Source organism: Diplotaxodon limnothrissa, linkage group LG8 (genome assembly GCF_057381915.1).
Source record: "Diplotaxodon limnothrissa isolate DT_005_m linkage group LG8, D_limnothrissa_male_GT1.1, whole genome shotgun sequence".
NCBI classification, from domain to species: Eukaryota; Metazoa; Chordata; class Actinopteri; order Cichliformes; family Cichlidae; genus Diplotaxodon; species Diplotaxodon limnothrissa.
In genome coordinates, this window is record NC_140603.1 from 2,846,438 (window position 1) to 2,868,017 (window position 21,580).

General features: G+C 43.6%; 1 protein-coding gene across 1 annotated transcript in view; it reads right to left on the minus strand.

Annotated features, from left to right (window-relative positions):
- The window catches only part of jmjd1cb (jumonji domain containing 1Cb), a 116,500-nt gene that overhangs the window by 49,713 nt on the left and 45,207 nt on the right, over positions 1–21,580 (minus strand). Inside the window, exon 2 of the mRNA XM_085361162.1 lies at positions 13,872–14,063. Coding sequence (XP_085217288.1) covers positions 13,872–14,063 — 192 coding nt within the window. The remainder of the gene's footprint in view (positions 1–13,871; positions 14,064–21,580) is intronic.

Sequence of the window (21,580 nt, forward strand, 5' to 3'; positions counted from 1 at the left end):
CCACTACTACCATGCTGTGCAAAACGTCTTAAGCATTTACGTCTTTGTATTTGGCTATAGAAATGTGAGAAACTGTTAGTTATCAAAGTATGTGTCTTATAAGTAGCCTTCAGAAAAATTACATCCATCTATCTCTCTATATAGACACACACACACACACACGTTCACCTTCCTTACCCCACCAACCAGTAAACTCTCCCCTCCCTCTTGTATCATGTGGCCAATAGATTTCACTAGATCTTTGAAGGCAGTCTGCAGTGAGGCTCTTTAATGAGTTCACACAGTGCTCCTGGTAGATACAGAGATGATGTAATAGCTGGATCAGAGATGCAACAGAGGGTTTAATGTGAACACAGAGAGGCTGAGCAGACAGACGTACAGCCCAGGACAACTAAGACTCTGAAGAACATCAGTCCCTGTCTCACCCTTTAAACACCGGTCTGTCTCTCTCAGTGATGCTGTCTTGCTCCCGGCTGGATCTCTCTGTGGTGTCAGATGTGTTTTCGTGTCAGAGCTGGAGGAGCTCACAGCAGAACTGTACCAAATAAATCAAAACATGTCACAGCTGGATGACGGAGCTAATAACTGCTTTTTAAAAGCTAAAATGTAACCACGTATGCCAACGAACACAAAAAATAGTTCAGCTGAAAGCCTTTATGTGCATGTGTGTTTTGTTCCAGATGGCTGATATCAGGCGCGTGTGTGCCAAGAGGCCATGTAACAGGATTGCTTCATTATTTCCTCTGCTGTTGTGTAACGCTGGCATTTTGCTTCAGTAACAGGGTCGTGTCAGTGGAGGAGTGTGGTGGGCAGGGGGTGGAGGGTGCAGTGTGTCACTGTGGAGAAGCCAGAACAGTACAACCCTCTGTGGATGAACACAGCCGCCACGAGCTGTGTGTGTGTACTGATGGACTTTCCTACTACAGTACTGCAGAAACTTCATCTGATTTCTCTCAAACTGTGTTTAAATATTGCACCAATTTTTTAAATCTTCTGTATAATGTCTTTAAAGTGTCTCCTCTTCCACAATGTGCCAGTCCAATCACGTTTCCCTGTTTCTAACTCTGTTAACACAACACAAACTACTTTCAAGATTAGGCTTCAAACTTTCCTTTTTGCTAAAGCATATAGTTAGGGCTGGACCAGGTGACCCTGAATCCTCCCTTAGTTATGCTGCAATAGACGTAGGCTGCCGGGGATTCCCATGATGCATTGAGTTTTTCCTTTCCAGTCACCTTTCTCACTCACTATGTGTTAACAGACCTCTCTGCATTGAATCATATCTGTTATTAATCTCTGTCTCTCTTCCACAGCATGTCTTTATCCTGTCTTCCTTCTCTCACCCCAACCGGTCGCAGCAGATGGCCCCGCCCCTCCCTGAGCCTGGTTCTGCTGGAGGTTTCTTCCTGTTAAAAGGGAGTTTTTCCTTCCCACTGTCGCCAAAGTGCTGCTCATAGGGGGTCATATGATTGTTGGGTTTTTCTCTGTATCTATGAAGCGCCTTGAGGCGACTTTTGTCGTGATTTGGCGCTATATAAATAAAATTGAATTGAATTGAATAACTGAGGCCAAATGCAGCTTCTGAACAGCTTCAGTCACACTGAGTGAAGCTGCGCTGGTGCTGCGAGTGCTCAGGTAGAGCAGAAACGTGCTGAATAGGAACCAGTCGATTTACCACTTAACTTATGCAAAGACAATCAACACCTTCTACTACACCAGTTTAAGAGTGGGACACTGGAAGTGTGCACAACATGTCTAAGATGTCCTCATCAAACACTGTGGACGCCACAAACTCCCTCTGTGATGTAAATGCACAGATCCTGGCCCAGTCCTCCAGGACGGTGCTGTGAAACTGACACAGGTGTTTTTCATCACAGTGGACTATCCCCACCTGCCTTAGGACATCCACGACAGTGCCAACTCCCAACATCCTGGTGTAAACTGTCTCAGGGACTACAGACCAGCGGCTCTAACAACAATAATCAAAAGCCCTGAGAGGCTGAACTACAAGTTCAGTCGACACACTCTGAAAGCATACACACTGAAAACCAACAACATAACAAATCCATGCAATACTATTCACTGTCATTTATTATTTACACAGAAACAATACTTTTACAGAACTATTAATGGTCATTTTTATTTTCTTTAGTTGAGACAAAAACTAAAACCTTGACACTTACTATTAAAACATCACAGAGTGAAAGGACACAAAGACATGGTGGCACTAACGAGCTCCAGCCAAAGCTCAGTGCAAAACCAGGAAGTAAGCATGACCTCAGCAAAGAGGCCGACACACAGGAGATGACGAGCATGACCACGACATGTTAGTGAGATTCAGCACCTTACAGTAATGTGAAATGTGCAGGTGCTCAAGTAAACCACACATCTTAAAGTTTAAATGGCCATGGGTAGTAAATACACTAGAGGGCTGCCCAGTTACTGTCACTTATGACCTCTGATCAGCTTCAAAGTGATAAAACCTATGAAGCCCATAAATCCTCTTTTGAAGCAATTAATATAAAATTATATATTATTTAAGAAGGATATATATTATAATTATATAATTATAATATATATCCTTCTTCTTGCTTCATCTCCTTTAAGAGAAACCAAACAAAGAACAACACCTCAGCTCAGGCCTGACGGAGGAAACCACAGTTGTTTCTTGGACGTGTTGAGCCCATCAAACCACAATGAAAAATAAAATCAATTTTGGCCTTACTGAGGCTTTGGGCTGTTTGCATTTCCAGCCTCTGCTTTGGACAGCAGACTGAAAATTTGCATAGAAACAGGTGGATGGAAATGTGCTGTGGTTAACACGACGCTCTCTCCTGTCAGGTACATCGAAAATATTTGAGACATTTCTGTGCAATATCCTTCTGTTATTATCACTATCATCATTATTATCATCATCATTATTATCATTATTATCATCATCATCATTATTATCATTATCATCATCATTATCATCATCATTATCATCATCATTATTATCATTAGCATCATCATTATTATCATTATCATCATCATCATCATTATCATTATCATCATTATTATCATCATCATTATCATCATTATTATCATCATCATCATTATCATTATCATCATTATCATCATCATCATTATCATTATCATCATCATTAGCATTATCATTATCATCATCATCATTATTATTATCATCATCTTTATCATCATCATTATTATCATCATCATCATCATCATCATCATCATCATCATCATCATTATCATTATCATCATCATCATCATTATTATCATTATCATCATCATTATTATCATCATCATTATTATTATCATTAGCATTATCATCATCATCATTATTATCATTAGCATCATCATCATCATTATTATCATTAGCATCATCATCATCATTATCATCATTATCATCATCATTAGCATCATCATCATTATCATTAGCATCATCATCATTATCATTAGCATCATCATCATCATTATCATTATTATCATCATCTTTATCATTATCATTATTATTATTATCATTAGCATTATCATCATCAATATTATTATTATTATTATCATTATCATCATCATCATCATCATCATCATCAGCATCATCATCATCATTATTATCATTAGCATCATCATTATTATCATTAGCATCATCATTATTATCATTATTATTATTATCATCATCATCATCATCATCATCATTATTATCATCATCTTTATCATTATCATTATTATCATTATTATTATTATTATCATCATCTTTATCATTATCATTATTATTATTATTATCATTAGCATCATCATCATCATCATTATTATCATTATTATTCTATCACTGTAGAATTCAACAGGTCTGTCTGTTTAACTTGGTTCTGTGATTTTTGTAAACGGGCCAAACTTCAGTCAGCAGAACAACTGAGATAATCCGTCCACAATAATCCGTCCTACAACACTGTGCACCATGTTTCAAAGAAGCGTTTAGGAGTGTTTGCTAACTGCAAACAGCAGAGTGAAGTCACAGAAACACACGGTTGGGGAAAACATGCAACATAGTGAAGATGTTCAACCCTTAAAATGTTTAATTGTGTTTGTATGGAAGCAGAGAAGTACAGAAAGAAGAGGCAAAAGCAAATCCTGTCTCACATAAAAGTTCACCTGGAAAAACTGCCATCGATGTGCCATAAGACTTATTTCCCACAGCACGCATGCACACAGGAGGATGAGCGCTTCATCTACAGTCCTGCTAACAACAACAAAGTGAGAGGAATGCACAGCTGTATGTGTGTGTGACCGTATTTAGATGTGTACATTTTTCTTCCATACAACAGTGCAGCCTGGGAGCAGCTGTTATATTTACATGTAATGAGCAGACATGCAGGACGAGGCATGCTTTCACAGACCTAAAGGTCACTTTTCTCTGGGCTCAGCAGAAAACAATCACAGGAACAAGCTATATGTGTGTCTGCACACAAGTGTAGTGTGAGCAGCACATTTGCAAAGTAGCTGCAGCACCGGTGCTCCATCTCTGTCAAACAGGAGGCATTCAGGCACAGAATGAAGCTGTTTTCTCCCACACCTCCATGTGTAACGACCATTATGGGAGGGAAAACAACAGAAAGATCATCTCCTGGTCGTGTTTTAGGCTGGACACTGAGGATGAGCTTTGTCGCACAGCAGGTCCAATTACTAAAGTACACGCAAGTACAAGAGGCACATTTACTGCAGCAAAATTCTTATTTTCAGCTCAAATCTGCCAATGATTAATTATTTCATCATTAACTGTTCCTGACTGGTCATGTCTCCATGTTAGGGTGTAATTATTGAGGTATGTGGTTCTTTTATTTCTCTGCTTTTTATCCAATATTCAGACACCAGCGGATGCATCGGTGAGCAGCTGGAGGTTAGGAGGTTAGTATCTAGCCCAATTATACTTAGACTGGTGCAGCCAAGGATCAAACCACCAGCCACGACCTCCTCTACCTCCTGGGGTACAACCAGAAGTAATTCATAAAGTTAATGCTGTTCCCACGTCTTAAACTCTCACTGTGGAGGAGCTCATGGTGCTGAGCTCCAGGCGTGTAAAAGACTGGAACCAACACAATAAAGTATCAGATTTTAGTCTCATTAGTCCGCTCTGTCTTCACTGCGATACTGTAAAGCAGTATTTTTAGAGCAAAGTGACGATTGTGGCACATGAAAATCACTGTGCTGAGCAGGGTGACGTTACATTTGTGTCCACAAGAAGAACCTAATCAAGCATTTGTACGACTGCAATGAGAGGCAGAGAAAGACCGTAAAAGTATCCATGTATCATGACGTTTTATCTCAGTTCAGTTGTGCTGTTCTCGTGCCAAATCAATCGCAAATGTCTCAAGGTGATTTTTATATTGTAAGATAAAAACCCTCCAATGTTACAGAGAAAACCCCAACAATCAGGTGACCTCCTGTGATCAAGCAGTGTCACAATGGTGGGAAGGAGAAACTCCTCAGGAAGAAGTGAAGCAGTGACAGACACATAGTGAGTGAAGAAACACCCAGTGCATCATGGGAATCCCCGGCAGCCTACGTCTATTGCAGCATAACTAAGGGAGGATTCAGGGTCACCTGGTCCAGCCCTAACTATATGCTTTAGCAAAAAGGAAAGTTTGAAGCCTAATCTTGAAAGTAGAGATAGTGTCTGTCTCCTGAATCCAAACTGGAAGCTGGTTCCACAGAAGAGGGGCCTGAAAACTGAAGGCTCTGCCTCCCATTCTACTTTTAAATACTCTAGGAACAACAAGTAGGCCTGCAGAGCGAGAGCGAAGTGCTCTAATAGGCTGATATGGTACTACAAGGTCATTAAGATAAGATGGGGCCTGATTATTTAAGACCTTGTATGTGAGGAGCAGGATTTTGAATTCTGGATTTAACAGGAAGCCAAAACAGGAGAAATCTGCTCTCTTTCTAGTCCCTGTCAGGACTCGTGCTGCATGCCACCAGTTCTCTAAGTAAACATATTTCTAAAGGTGCCACTGACATGAGATTATTATGTCAGTAACAACACTTTCAATCCACATGTAACGAAAAGAAACCATAGATGTAAATAAATAATGTGTAAGAATGAGAAGTGACACAGGGAAAATGTATTGAACACACCGACATTTATTCTGTATGGAGAAACCAGTCCCAGCTCAGGTGTGACCCACTCACCACACAGTCCCAGCGTGGGATCCTTCTATGAGCTGTAGTTCTTCCCACAGATTCAGGTCAGGTGACTGAGTCGCAGCTTTACGTTCTGTCTCTGAAAGTTACAAACTGGAATCAACGCCTCGTTGAAACCTTGTTGGTATGGTGTTTTAGGCTGAGGCCTTTGACCAAACATGGTGTGTATCACAGCATTCAATTTGGGTTTATCTGACCAAACTATATTCCCCCATATTGTCGTTTTACCAAGATTATGTGACCAGGATGCAGGTTCAGATAAGAAGCTGTATACTTGCACTATATGCAGACCTCCTTTTTTGGGCTGGTCCATGAGGGGTCGCCTCTGCAGATCATCTGCCTCTACCTCACCCTCTCCTCCACTACAGCCATGAACCTTATGTGTGGTGTTCCGCTTTTCTTCACTAAATGCTAAATTAAAAGCCCTCACTGAGGTAATTTTGAGAAAGGAAAAAAAAACCAAAACAAAACAGGGGAGTGGGGGTGAGATGAGACGCAACAGAGACACAGACAGTGTTGTTCTGCTGTATCTATGGGAGACCAGAGGAGAGCAACACACAGCCAGAGGAAAACAGAGCAAAGTAAACACAAGAGAGCTAAATGAAAGCCAAATGTCTGTGTGTGTGTGTGTGTGTGTGTGTGTGTGTGTGGGGGGGGGGGGGGGGGGGGACGACTGTCTTGGTGAGTTATGGGCTGGGTGTGAGCTGGGTGGGGTCACTGGGAACTCTACAACATGAGAGACCCTAAACATGCAGCCTGTGGCAGGTCCTGTCTCAGGCATGTTCACCTCATGCACAGTTGTGGTCAGAAGTTTACACACAGTCATCATAAACATGAATGCAAGTTAACTCTGGGCTTGTCATATTTCTTTGTTCCAGGGTGGACGATGGTACAGCACACAGACTCAAGAAGTAGGAGCACAAGTTTGAACTCAACACAGTCAACAGTGTATATGCAAGCTCACATATAGCTACACAAACATGTCTTGTAACTTGACGAGACAAAGGCCTATTAACTTCTCATTAGTGTTCATGATTTGCAACAGCTGGCAGTTTGACAGCAGTCATTGATGGACCAATACTCAGAACAACGGGTCCAAGGAGCAGGATGTAAGAAGCAAAGATTTACATAAGTTAGGAGGATCTCTTGTAGCCACGTGTAAACAACTGCAGATTCATCAGTTCAAACAATTATATGTACACACAGGCTACTGAGACGCTTCTGAAAGGAGACCCAAACTGACTGAACAGTTAAACCTACCATTATAGAATAAAATAACCAGTTTTATGCATTTATGTGCCTTTAACAGATCATAAAGGCATTGCTGGCTTTTTGTTTCACTGCCAACAGGGAAACAGGCCAAATAGGTCAACAGCATGGCATGTAATGAATATGCAACATTTTCTTGTTATTGTAAAGTTTATTACAACAACGTGACATTGTGTCCTTGTGTATAATTGGATGTGTGTCAGTAACTGGGCTGTGACCCAGACACAACGGTATCCAACTACATAAATGGGATTTCTGTTAAGTGTTGGTTCAAATCCAAATGATGTAACAGGGAGAGGGTACCTGGTGTGGACCTGGAGTTTACACCCCCAGGCTGAAAGCAAGACGAATGTGGAGCTTACAAAGACACTCTTCACATTTATCATCAGACAATGCAAATAAGAAATTACAAAAGAGAAACATCAAATGAAACTTTGGGATCTATGAGATCATAAAATCAGAAAGAGTGGAGGCAGGAAATGAGCTTTTTTACTCAGCAGCTCTCTAACACAAAAACAGGCATGTATTTAAGCCTTGAATGGAGCTAACACTTGAGATATGGTTATCAGACTGCAGGATCCTCCTACAGCTGTTACTACTACCAGCAATTCATATTCTATTAATACTCTCACACACAATTTTCCTTTACGGCTGGGTCGACTTCTGCTCATCACGCTGCCTTTGTTCTCTACATCTAATAATCTGACAGCTCACAGAACGATCTGGCGTCTGTGGAGGTCTCCACACCACAGCTTCAGTGAATAATTACACACCTCCATGGATCTGGGGCGACCGTGGCTCAGGGGGTTGGGAAGCGTATCTGTAACCGGAAGGTCGCCGGTTCGATCCCCGGGCTCTCTGTCCTGGTCGTTGTGTCCTTGGGCAAGACACTTTACCCTACCGCCTACTGGTGTTGGCCAGAGGGGCCGATGGCGCGATATGGCAGCCTGGCTTCTGTCAGTCTGCCCCAGGGCAGCTGTGGCTACAACCGTAGCTGCCTCCACCAGTGTGTGAATGTGAGAGTGAATGAATAGTGGCATTGTAAAGCGCTTTGGGTGCCTTGAAAAAGCGCTATATAAATCCAATCCATTATTATTATCTGCAAACTTCATCCAAACTCTTGCTAGTGACCTCGAAGAAACTGATGCACATTTTACTGTCATACTGAAGATGAAACATAGAGATGACAGCAGCTTATGTATAGATGTGCATTTCAGTATATTAGCAGTAGGGCTACACGATTTTGCATAAAATGAGAATCACGATTTTTTGGCTTAGAATTGAGATCACGATTCTCTCACGATTTTCTTCTCCAGTATAAATATTTATTGCGCTTATTAACTGCACATCAACTTCGTAACAGTTGAGACTGAACATGTTCTGCCCCTCGTTTGTGGCTTGGTTGGGTTTCTTTGCTTGGTTGGGTTTCTTTGGCTGGCGAACTTCTCAGGTTTCCCAATAGTGGGCAGTATTACCCCTTCAGTTTGTGGCTTCTTCTTTGGTTATTTGGTGTGCACTACACTGCCCCCTTTGGTGATGTGTTGTAAGCAGCAGGCAAAGTTCACGCAGGCAGTGTGAGAAAATGCATGGAGCAGAAAACAAGCTGCACAACTTTAAGCCCAGTTTACATCGTTGGGGAGTTTGTTGAGCCATAATCTGTAAGTAAGCAATGTCCAACTTCATTTTCTGTAAGATTTGTTACTTTCATGTTACTTAAAAGGTTATTTGAACGTATAAGGAAAGATGTTAGTGATGAATGTAAAGCATAAGAAAAGCTATGTTGCTAACTTCTGTTTTGTTTACAAAATATGTTGATACTGATGCTTACGTATTATTTCACTGTATGTTCACAGTCTTACAAATTAAAAGAGGAAAAAACGGTCTTCAGTTAAAGACACAAAGACAAAGCGATGTGTCCTGTCGTTCCTGGAACCATCTCCTCTTATGTTAAGCTCGCTGCATAGGGTGAATAGCCATACATTCACCTGAGGGCAGCAGAGAACATAAAAACAATAAATAAACATAAAAACAACAAATGTCTCACGTTTTGTTGCTGCAAAATGTTGTACTGCTTGAAATTCCGTCTCCACCGTTGCTCGACGCTGCGTGTACAGAGCAGGTAGTGCAACAATAGAAAAATAGTTGCGGGACGGCACTGTGTAGCGTTTGTCTAGGGTGTTGATCGTTTTCCTAAATCTCTCGTTTTGCACAGTGTTGATGGAGCCATATCTTTGGTCAGGTGATAAGTGATAGCCTCCGTGATTTCTTTGTGCCTGCGGGAGGTCGACGGGTAAAGGGAAGCGCTGTATAAGGTCCCGTTATTGATGTTTGGGTGGTTGACCGGGACGGATTTTCTCCTGTCACTTTCTCGTCATCCCTGACGTGCTCTCCGTTGTTGTTTCCCTGCTAATTTTAGCATCACACGGCACAGCTTCTGTATCACGTGGTATAAGGCTCCGCCCTCGTCATTTGTTGAGCAGGAAGAGTGAGCGCTTGTTTTCATGCAGAGCACGTCCCGGATCAAAATGCGCTACAATCGTCGTCGTCTTTTTTTTTTTTTTAATCGTTGTCATTTGGAAATGAGATCGCACATAAGTATGAATCGAGATCGCAATTTTCTAACGATTAATCGTGCAGCCCTAATTAGCAGTACAATAGGTTGGAGGACACGTGGACACCCACAGAGACAGTGAGACTAGCAGATCCTCCCATATCACAGCAGCTCTGCAAACAGACTTACACAAACACATGTATGAACCACACAAATACACAATCAGTCCAGTCCTGTAAACTCAGAGTGAGCTTCAAAAGAAACCAAAAACCCACACTGAGAAAAGTCCAGACAGAGAGATGAATGACAGTAATTAATAGTGAATTAATACTGATGAGTGCAACAGCCCCTCTGTGTGTCTGTGTGCACACTTATACATCCTTGTGAGGACCAAAAATTCAACTGTTACTATACTTGTGGGGACCAACAGTCCCTTATGGTCCAAATGCCCGTCAAACAGCTTTTGAAGGCATGTTTGAGGCTGAAATTGTGGTTTTAGTAGCAGGGTCACAGTTAGGTTATGGTTAGGGTTCAGGTAAGCAGCTAGGGAAGGCATTATGTCAATTACATGTCCTCACTGAGATATAAAAGCCAAGTGTGCGTGCGGATAGTTATGCAACAACAAAGCGATCTGCTGGGTCCACTGGCCTGCTCATCTATGCTGTCTCTGTCTAGCAGCAGCTGCTGGGGCTGAAAATTCAGGCAGGACCCACGTGAGGTTTTAAAGGCGAGTCAAAGCCACACACTGGAGAACAAAGCGCTTGGAAGCAAAGGACTCTGTGTGAGTGGTGAGGGTTACTCAGACCAGGGCTCAGATTGGTGAGGTTTGCTGACAGGCCGAGTGGCTGTTTGAGAGTCTGCAGATCTGACTGACCTGAGGCGCCAACCAGAGGGCAGCGGGTCAATCAGGTATATATTTCAATGTTGTTGCTATGGCAATAGCAACGGTGTGATAAATCTGTGAGAAACGGGAGGAGCAGTAAGAGAGGCAGAAAAAAGTGTGCGTGTCTTTGAACTCTTATCTACAATGTGTGTGCCAGATGGCACCGTGCACTCTATTACATAACCAAAACAGTGAATCACATTCGTACGCACACAGAGAAAAGAGCACAGTCGGAAAATAAATGACATCAGCGCCAAACATTTCCGAAGCAAGTCCTCCAATAAGTGACAAAGCCAAAAACACGAGCAGACCCACAGGATCATCTCCTCAGACAGTGGTGCGACATCGAGACAGCGGCATAAACACCACGGTAACCACACTGCCACCACACCAAAGTGTGTGAGTGACGCAAGCCGCAGAGCAGACCGAGCCTCACGTGATCACTTACACACACTTTGAAGGCCACTTACAGACAAATGTAGTTTGACTAAGGTGAAACTGAGTCCAAGCCCATCTCTGTGGCTCTGCCATTGGCTGAGAGACTGAGGATGTTGGGCTCAGTCCTCTCCTAACCCTGCTGACTTTATCCAGTGATGACCTGCTGCCTGTGCTTGTGCTACTGGAGCCCTTGTAGAGTGTGAAGCAGCTGGCAGGAGGATTAGCACTTGCAAGTCTGAGGCGGGGTTCTCGGTTACCTAGACTCCTCCCCAAGCAGACTTCAGGTAACCATCAAATAACACAACAACAAATTGCTCGCCATATCCTTCTGCTTATCTGAATTTGATTTGCGAGGGCAGCACCCTAAGCAAGGAAACCTACACCCTCCCTCTTGCCAGCCACCTCCAACAGCTTATTCCGGGGAACGCCGCAGCGTTCTCTCATCTCAGGGCCTCCTGCTCCAGTAGGCGACTGCCTCGGCTGGCTCCTTTCGATGTGGAGTAGTGGCTCCACTTATATCTGCGATCTCATTCTTTCGCCTTTCAACAATTAACAATAACAGACAAAAAGATCAGAACAGCAACTACAGTGCTCCATCTGATGGCAAATGGCTGCATAACATTTAGGACAACAATTTACCTGGTGCTGATTTTAACTGTAAACCAATTAGATTAAAGGACTAGTAAGTCTGGTACAAACGACTGACAAGACTAGTCCTCCAGTTAACTAGTCAGGCACATCAGGCACTAGTCCCATCTGTACCTCAATGACTGCATGGTGCCCAGGCTCTGTTGCTGCAAAACAACCCAAATCATCCCCCACCATATTCTCCACAGAAACCAAGATTGGTGCTGCAGCTGCAGTAATGCAGACGCTGCACCGGTCCGTCGTGGTGACGAGGGAGCTGAGTGTAAAAGCGAAGCTCTCAATTTACCGGTCGATCTACGTCCCTACCCTCACCTATGGCCACGAGCTGTGGGTAGTGACCGAAAGAACGAGATCGCGGATACAAGCGGCAGAAATGAGCTTCCTCCGAAGGGTGGCTGGCCTCTCCCTTAGAGATAGGGTGAGAAGGTCGGCCATCCGGGAGGGGCTCAGAGTAGAGCCGCTGCTGCTCCACATCGAAAGGAGCCAGCTGAGGTGGTTCGGGTATCTGACAAGGATGCCCCCTGGGCGCCTCCTGGCTGAGGTGTTCCGGGCATGTCCCACCGGGAGGAGGCCCCGGGGCAGACCCAGGACACGCTGGAGAGATTATATCTCTCGGCTGGCCTGGGAATGCCTTGGTGTTTCCCCGGATAAGCTGGAGGAGGTGGCTGGGGAGAGGGAGGTCTGGGCCTCTCTGCTTAGGCTGCTGCCCCCGCGACCCGACCTCTGATAAAGCGGATGAAGATGGATGGTTTCTGCTGAACAAAGCACTGGGAATCATGGTCAAGCATCTCCAATTTGACCTTGTCTGGCCAAAAGACATTGTTCCAGGACTCCTGTGGATTTTTCAGACACAGCTTTGCAAACCTACGCTGTGCTGCCATGTTCTTCTTTTTTTAAGTGTACTGTCATGAACATTTATCATGGTCACGGAGCCAGAGATCCAGGTCTATGTCTTTCCATGTTTCGGAGCACTGCACTCTGAATCTGCTGGGACGTCCGCTCCTGGAAAGTTTGCCCCGCTGTGTAAACACACGTCTGAATGCTCCACACCAAACTGTCACACCCGCTGCTTCCACACAGATCGTCACACTTGCTGATCATAAATGAATTTAAAATCAGATATTAGTTCATTTAAAAGAGATTTTGGAGGAGTTGACATATTGTCACAATCACTGGAATCAGCCTTTGTTTGTGGCTTTAATCAGTAAACACAACAACAGTGAACATAGTAACAAAGTATCCACTGTGCCATAATATGGTGCTGTATTATTGATCTGTATCAACTAACTCACAGCTATGATCACGGGGTGTAAAGATTATTAGAAGAAAACAGATAATAATCCATAAGAAACAGTTTGTCATCACTATTGTTCAGTCATCATCATGCAGCAGGCAGCTACACCTGCTAGCTGCCTGCTGCAGAGAGCCAGATGAGATAAAGCTAACATGAGTTTTTATGGTGACAGAATCATTTGTGCCACACAATCAGACCACGTGGATAACGACAATAATCCAGGTTCATACCAGTTGCAGCAGCGGTGACTGTGCAGAAAACCTAACCCTGGACAGCAGCTGCAGAGGACGCATGTTGGCTGTGAGCAATCATAGCTGAGCAGCTGAAGAACTTAAAACTTCATCAGTTCACTGATGATTGACAGGAAACGGAAAAGCATGACACGCCAAGCAAACAACAGCAAGAGCCAAACAAGTTTATAGAAAAGCTTGTAAACAGCAACACCTTTATGCAAAACCACAGAGACGATCCACAGAGCAGCAGATTAAAGTGCAGAGAGAACAGAATACTTGGAGCTCCACGCATGCAGCAGAGTCAACTTGGCTGGCCAGTCTCATTACCGTGCCAAGCCTATAAATAGCAAACACAGGTCTTACCAGGGCAGGCCACTGTATGTGTTTGGCCTTGGATCCCTGCAGTAGGCCTCCTGCTCCTCCTCCTCCTGCTGCTGCGCACTCCTTCCTCTTGGCCCAGACCAGCTGATGCTCTAGTAGAAACAGCTGGAAATCCTCATAGACCTTCACCCACTCCCTCTTGTCCCACTCCTGGTCATCAAACTCCACATAAACCTGTACACGACACAGCAGAAGGAAAACACACAAAAAACTGTTACTAACCGATAAAATGAACGCAATCAGTATCGTTTGGTTTAGCTCATCAAGACCCACATTAAGCATCTGCTACACACAGGAAGAGGAGGAAGAGGAGTTAAAAGGACAAAGAGTAATATCTCTCACATACAATGTAAATAAGTAGGATTTACAGCTGGATAATAAACAATAAAGATAATTATCATGAAACAAGTTAACCTCGATATAAGTATGACGCGATCAGTCACCCATGTTTGGACAGACAACGTGACAGACCAATGACAACCATAATAGCCCCCCACAGAACCAATCACGTGGCTGGGACAGACTTCAGGTTAGGTTGATTTACACACGTGCTAATGTTTGGGCCGCAGCAGCCGTACACACCAGCACGCCGGGAGCAACAAAACATGGACAGTGGCAGAGTTAACGACCACGAATCCAACAGGAAGAAAGAAGAGAGCGACGTGTGCCAAAGCATGTTTCCATAAAAGGCAGGTAACAACACAAATCATGTTTAGCAGCAGTGCAGAGACATTTGGACAGGCACCACACAACATAAGACATACAGTAACATGACAAATGCAACATGATCCTGAGTGTAGAAGGACAGTCGCACAGCTGAGCCTCGCTGACCAGCTCTGCAGACACAGAGCACGTGCGATCAGTCTGCAGCCGCTCTTTAGTATTCAAACGCTGCATTGCTGACATCAGAAGATAGTCCAGTGACTGACTGTTGCACATGTTTGTGTGTCTGTGTGTGTGTAGTGATCATCTCTCTCTCTCTCTCCATCCTCATCATTTACTCCCTCTCTCTCTCATCTGCTTCCTCCCCCTCCCCCACTCTTTCCTCCACGAGCAGGGAGACAGAGGAAGAGAGATCAGCGAGTGCATCTCTCTCCTCATTCAGCCTCCCACCCACTCCGTCTCCCACAATGCACTGCTGCAGTCGACTGAGTGATAGCTCCCAGCCAGCACACGCTGAGGACATCATTGTCGTGCCGTCTTTGTTTACCCTTGCTGTTTTATCGCCACATATTACTCATCTGTTTATTGCTGCATACTTTTACCCTCCACTTCAAATTCAACACTGGCCTCCTTCTTTATTTTGTTTGGTGGAGTAGTGCTCATTCCTTTACACCATCACCCTCATCACCCTTCCCTGCTCATGTGATCATCCGTCCATCCTGGTGTGTGTCTGCCACTTCGGATTCTTTCAGTGCTTTCCCTTCATTTCATTCTGGGGCACAAGCAGCAGTTTACTCACTGTCATCATTCATTCTTACTGGTTTCATCATTATACTGGTGTCATTATCATCAGGATCATTAAAATGCATACCTTCTGTCACCACTGAAGAGATAACGTCGTTCCAGCTGTTTCCTCTGATACCCACCACTGTTTGTCTTTAAACAAGGCAAACTGAAACGTTATCGCTTCGTGCTATAGGACACTGATCACCACACGTGTGATTTTACAGCTGTGACAAGATCAGAGAAGAACGAGTGAGATAAAGAGAAGTGCTGCTAAGATACAGTCATAAAAGAAATTACATGATTGTCCTCATATCCAACCATTTTTACTCATCACTCGTTTTCAAATCTAATCCTCACCTCATCTTTTCAATATTCTATATACACACGAATCCAGTCAAACTCAACAAGACGGCAAGTCATGCTTCTAACTTCAGGAGAAGCAGGCTTAGAATGAAATAAAACCAAAAGCTCAGAGAAAATGAGCTGCTGGCCTGATCAGAACAGTGACAGTGTTTCAATTAAACTCACCTAAACAGCTAAATCTATCATACTTCAATCGAGTTTTGCTATCAGGATCCTATTTTCACTTTAAAGTGAGACAGACAGAAAGGCAAAGACACTGAACATTAGGGCTGCCACGATTAGTCGACTAGTCACGATTACGTCGACTATCAAAATCGTCGCCGACTGATTTAATAGTCGACGCGTCGTTTGAAGCTTTGTAAGATCACAAAAGACGCAGGAATAAGTAGAAGGATTTAAGAGTGTAATAACGGACTGAAACAGAAGATGGCAGCACAGCATGTACAAGGATGTCAGCTGCCGTTAAACTCTGAAGAAGAAGCAGCTGTGTCCCAGAATTCATAGCGCAGCCCAGCTTAGTTTCCAACAATGGCGGCAGCTAGTTAGTTTTAATATTACTCTTATTATTCTTTCTGGGTCACAAAATAAACGTTTAACATATTTTCAGGTAAGAATGTAGCTGTGTAAACCTCAAATATCTGCTCAGTTTATCAGGACACCACATATTTTCAAAAGCGCTCCGACGTTTTCGGAGACATCTGTTAGCCACTAGCTCGATAGTTAGCCGGGGCTAGGCTAACTAGAGCCGTGAGAACACCGGACTCCCCGCAGATCGTTTTCAAACCCACCGCCGTCTTTCGCTGCTCAGGTTAAACATATAAGTCACTTAGATAACTTAAAAATGTTATTGTTTGGCTTTTTTTTAGTATTTTATTTGTTCCTGAGTAAATCGGTTTGGCTGAGATTAAAGTTATAGTTTTTACACAGCTGAATAAACATCAAGCAGACAGCTGATTATCAGAAGTGTGAGATGCTGGAGAATATACTCCGGTGTCCTGTTATATTTTAGATAGCAAGGAGTTTATTAAACTTCACCGAGACAATCTGCAAATTTCATTAAAATTGAATAAACTATCATCTTGTCTTTATTTTTAGTTAGCACAGACCTTAAACACTTAAAGCTGTAAGCTAATGATAGTGATCATTATGATGGTAGAGCAGATGCTGCTGGTGCAAGAATCTATATGTTTTGCGTCCAATGGATGATGATCTGATTAGTCGACTAATCGCAAAAATAATCGGTGACTAGTCGACTATCAGAATAATGTTTTGTGGCAGCCCTAGTGAACATTCACCTCTAAAGATACAAAACATGTAGTAAGTAGCTCATACAGACTGAATTGTCCATATAAAAGTACATTTATAATAAGCTAAAGCAATCGTTATAAATAATAATATTGATAAAACAAAACAAAGCAAAATAGAATTTAAGGATATCAGCTCACAGGGGAAACGGTGTCAAAGCACAGAGTTGGAATAATACAACGAGAAATCAATAAAGTGTTTTATTGCAGAGTTATAGATTTATTATAGATTTCTTGTATCTGTCCTCGTGGCAGCAGAGCTTAAACAGCCCCGCCTCCCGTCCACAGCGTGATCGGTAAACGTCTCCACCACAGCTGTTTCCATTTGAATGACTTATTTAAATACTATTACAGTATGTAAAACCTCAGCTTTAAGATAAACATCAAAGAATCCAAGTAAGAGAACAACAGTCAGCAAGCAAATGAGGAGCAGGGAGGCCTGTTTGACTTTACCCACTGGAATCTCTAAACAAATACCTATGTGAGTGTGTGCGCTGTGCGGGATCAGCGTGATGGGTCACATTCTCCTCAGCGATCTGCTTCATCCAGCTCTACAATCTGGAGATTTCACTCTCAGTCGAGCACAAGAGACATGCCGACGACGGGGAGAGTGAGACGTTCCTGCAGAACCCGTCTGCGTCTCTCAGCAGCGCACAAACCGGAGCTCACGCGCGGGACGTCTCAGATAGATGAACACATCTCATGGCGTCTGAGCATTTAGACAAAGCTGCAGGAGAAGGAACGCCGAGGAGGAGAGCTGCACAGTCTGTTCCCCTGTCGGGACGATCCGTCTGCGAGCACGTGTTACTGTTCACAGCAAGGAAGACATGGCACACACAGACGTATGCAGATGCACACACACACACACACACAGACGTATGCAGATGCACACACACACAGACGTATGCAGATGCACACACACACACACAGACGTATGCAGATGCACACACACACACACAGACGTATGCAGATGCACACACACACACACAGACGTATGCAGATGCACACACACACACACAGACGTATGCAGATGCACACACACACAGACGTATGCAGATGCACACACACAGAGACGTATGCAGATGCACACACACACACACACAGACGTATGCAGATGCACACACACACACACACAGACGTATGCAGATGCACACACAGACGTATGCAGATGCACACACATGTAGAACTCAGTCACGAAAACACACCATAGAAACTGGAAAATGGAGAGTCTGGTGAGTTGGTTGCTATAGTAACTGAAGGTCGCACTAAGCACTGGCTATGTACACACACACACACACACACACACCTAGTTTCCTATTGAATCTTTGTGTGTGTTTCTTGGTTTCCACCTTTCACGTGCAGCTGAGCGTTCAGCTTCAAACATTTCAGAGCTTTGAGCGTGCAGCCAAGAACAACAGCAGATGCAGGGTGGGGGCAGAGAGGGACAAGCAAAGTTTATCAAAATCTCACATATTTTCTCTGTACAGATGCTTTAGTGTCTGATTGTTTTGGAGGTGTGTTTAGCAGTGCAGCAGAGTATAATCTGCCCATCACTAACAGCTGCAGAGCTGCGTTCTGGCTGGCTGCACCGACGGCCGCTGGCAGCCAATGAGCACAAGTCATGAAAATGTAGAACCAATGGGGGGAGTGCAGTCAAATCTGCTTTTTAAACTGAGCACCAGGGGAAGCTGGAAAACACACCCACACACACAAGAAAGAAGACAGAGAGGAGAACAAAGGTTGTGACTGAGAGAGCACTTCATGACCATGATGACAGCAGCAAGGTGTTTCCAGTGGACTTACTGAGATGCATAAGCATAAAGCACAAACATGCACATCCTTGCATGGAGTGGAAGTGGTTTGGCCTTCATATGAGACTGCTCGAGTGCACTGCAGGAAGCACACATGAACGTGCAGGTAAACCATTCTAAACAATCTCTTCATGTTTTTGAACAACATCACATACAGCTGCAGCAGCAGACTGAAAGCCTTCTGGGAGTTTTGTGATTGTAACTGCAGGACAAATCACGCACTCTGTCTTTAATTTCCTTTCTCTCATTACAGTGAAAACTATCTATGAACATTTGAAAAGAGTCGACAGAGTGATTCAGTGTTTTTACCCCTCTGATGACTTCATAACTTTCACAAGCAGCTACACCCTCTTCCTTTCCTCTCCATCTCCCTCTAGATCCGTCTGAGCTCCAGTCTTACCCTCCAAACAGTCATGTCCACACACACACGCACGCACGCACACACACACACACACACACACACACACACACACACACTACTATTCTGCTTGCCAAAAAGTCTAATCTGATTTACTGAGCTTGACTGGAGAGAAAACATGCTAGCCAAGCTAAAAAGACTTCTTTATCCCCCCCCCCCCCGGAACCTCCACGGCCTCACACACAGAGGAGGAAGCACACAAACACACTTAGAACAAGTAAGGAGATTTAAACTCAAGCCTTTCCATCCGCAGTAACAGGAGAAAGAAAAGTTACATCTGTCACCACGAACAAGCCCATCCTTTATACTACTTTGAGTACTTGTGTGTTTGTGACATTATTTGCCTCATTACATACAAACTGTAGGGTCACGTAGAGCTGACTCGGGGAATGAACAGGCCGAAGAATGCAGAGATACAAAGGCAGTGAATTTGCACCATGAAGAGGTGAATCTGTGTCACATTACATGAACACAAATCTGCATATCAGCTACAGCATATCAGCTGGGGACTGTGGATTCCCCTGAGAGCAATGATCAACAGTCAACAGTATGTGGTGACAGAACAAGGAGTTATAAAAATACTAAGAAGAGAGGTGAACTACTGAGCATGAACCAGGCTTACAATACTGAAGCCAAGGTGCCACGTAGCAACAGATGATGCTGGAGCATTTTAGAGTTACAGAATATCAATCAGCACGGTGACTTTCACAGAGATGGTCCCCAAGAGGCACATAGATATATGAAGCAGCTGCTGAAACGTGTCAGTCTACCCTGCAGCACAGATGGTTATGATCTCCCAAGTTATAAATAAAACTTCGTCGCTTTTCTGTGAGGAAGCATGTGTTAAAATGTTAACATTCAGGGTCTAGTCTGATTCACTGAGCATCTTCAATAACAATCATCTATATTCACAGTCACCAACTGAACAACATGGTGCTTCACAATGAAACGAACTCCAACACAGAGACAGACAGCACTCTGTGAGAGTGTCTCTTTTGTGGAAGGTCACTGGGTTAGAAATAACACGAAGGCGAGAGATGCAATAAGAGAGCAGATGAGTTGAAGTAATGCTCAATGACAGCATGAAGCCACGTCCCTTCTTCTAGAAGGTCATCTCTCTCTGCTCGCACCACGCTGGAAACAGACACGATGCGTAGCGCAGACACATGCAACACAACAGAACTGGAACCGGGAACATGTGGAAGAAAGTGGAAAAAGGTTGAGACAAATATGTAGAGTGAGCAACAGACAGATAAAGGAAAGCAAACGTCCTCGAGCAGAGTGACCCAGCTTTTCCTGCCGCTCTCCTCTTTCATCCACTCCTCTCCTCGTGAAAGATGTGTGGGCCCAGGAGCCAGGAGGGACGGTGCTGCCGACGCTTCAAGACAAATCACATTGTTGTCGTTTGTAGATATGATCCAATGCAACCAGGAGAAAACAGCTGCGTAGTGTTGTGCTTACAGGACAGTCACACATCCTAACGCGTGTTCATGGAGGCACGACATAGGCCTGCTTCTTTTCAATTTCAACATTAGCTCCTGAAAACACAACATCTCAAATGAATACAATATTCTAGCATGAACCTCTGGGTTTAGTGCAGCGCAGGAAACCACAGTCATGGTGAGCTGAGCCACACAAGGTCACTGATGAAGATTAATTATTAATTATTATTAGGAAAGTTGACAGTGTGGGAAACGTGTGGTAGGAGGAGGTGCACAGAGACGGCCACAGCCTTCAGAGGGTCGTTCACAAAACAGGAACCAGTGTGAAGTGTCTGTTTGTGGAGTCATCTGCTGCTGCTGGTCCAAGTCTACAGTCAATGCAGCCGTCCAGCAGGAGGATTCACTTCATCTTTCTATGCGCTGACATACACAGATGCCAGTTTCTTTACATTTCCTAAGGAGAAACTACGAGGAAGATGAGGAAGACCAACCCAGTAACACTTCAGCCGACTGCCTCCATGCAGTGCCGCTTTGAAGCAGTAATTTGTGGTAAAGGTGAATATATGATCGAAACATTCTAATGTGAGACACTCGATTCATGATATTCATGAACTCTAAACTAGAGATGGCACGATACCACTTTTTTATGTCCGACACCGACATCATAAATTTGGATATCTGCCGATACCGATATGAATCCGATATACTGTGGTTTTTAATCAATAAAACTGTTTTTTAATATCTTGCTGCATTTTGATAAGTTCATACTCAAGTTTAAATAAACAACAACACTAAAGCTATTCTGTTAAACCTGTATGTAAAGAACACACTGCACCCAAAATATTTCATAGTTCAGCAAAACTGATCAATCTAATAAACTTAAACCTGCTCCATCCTCCCTGTT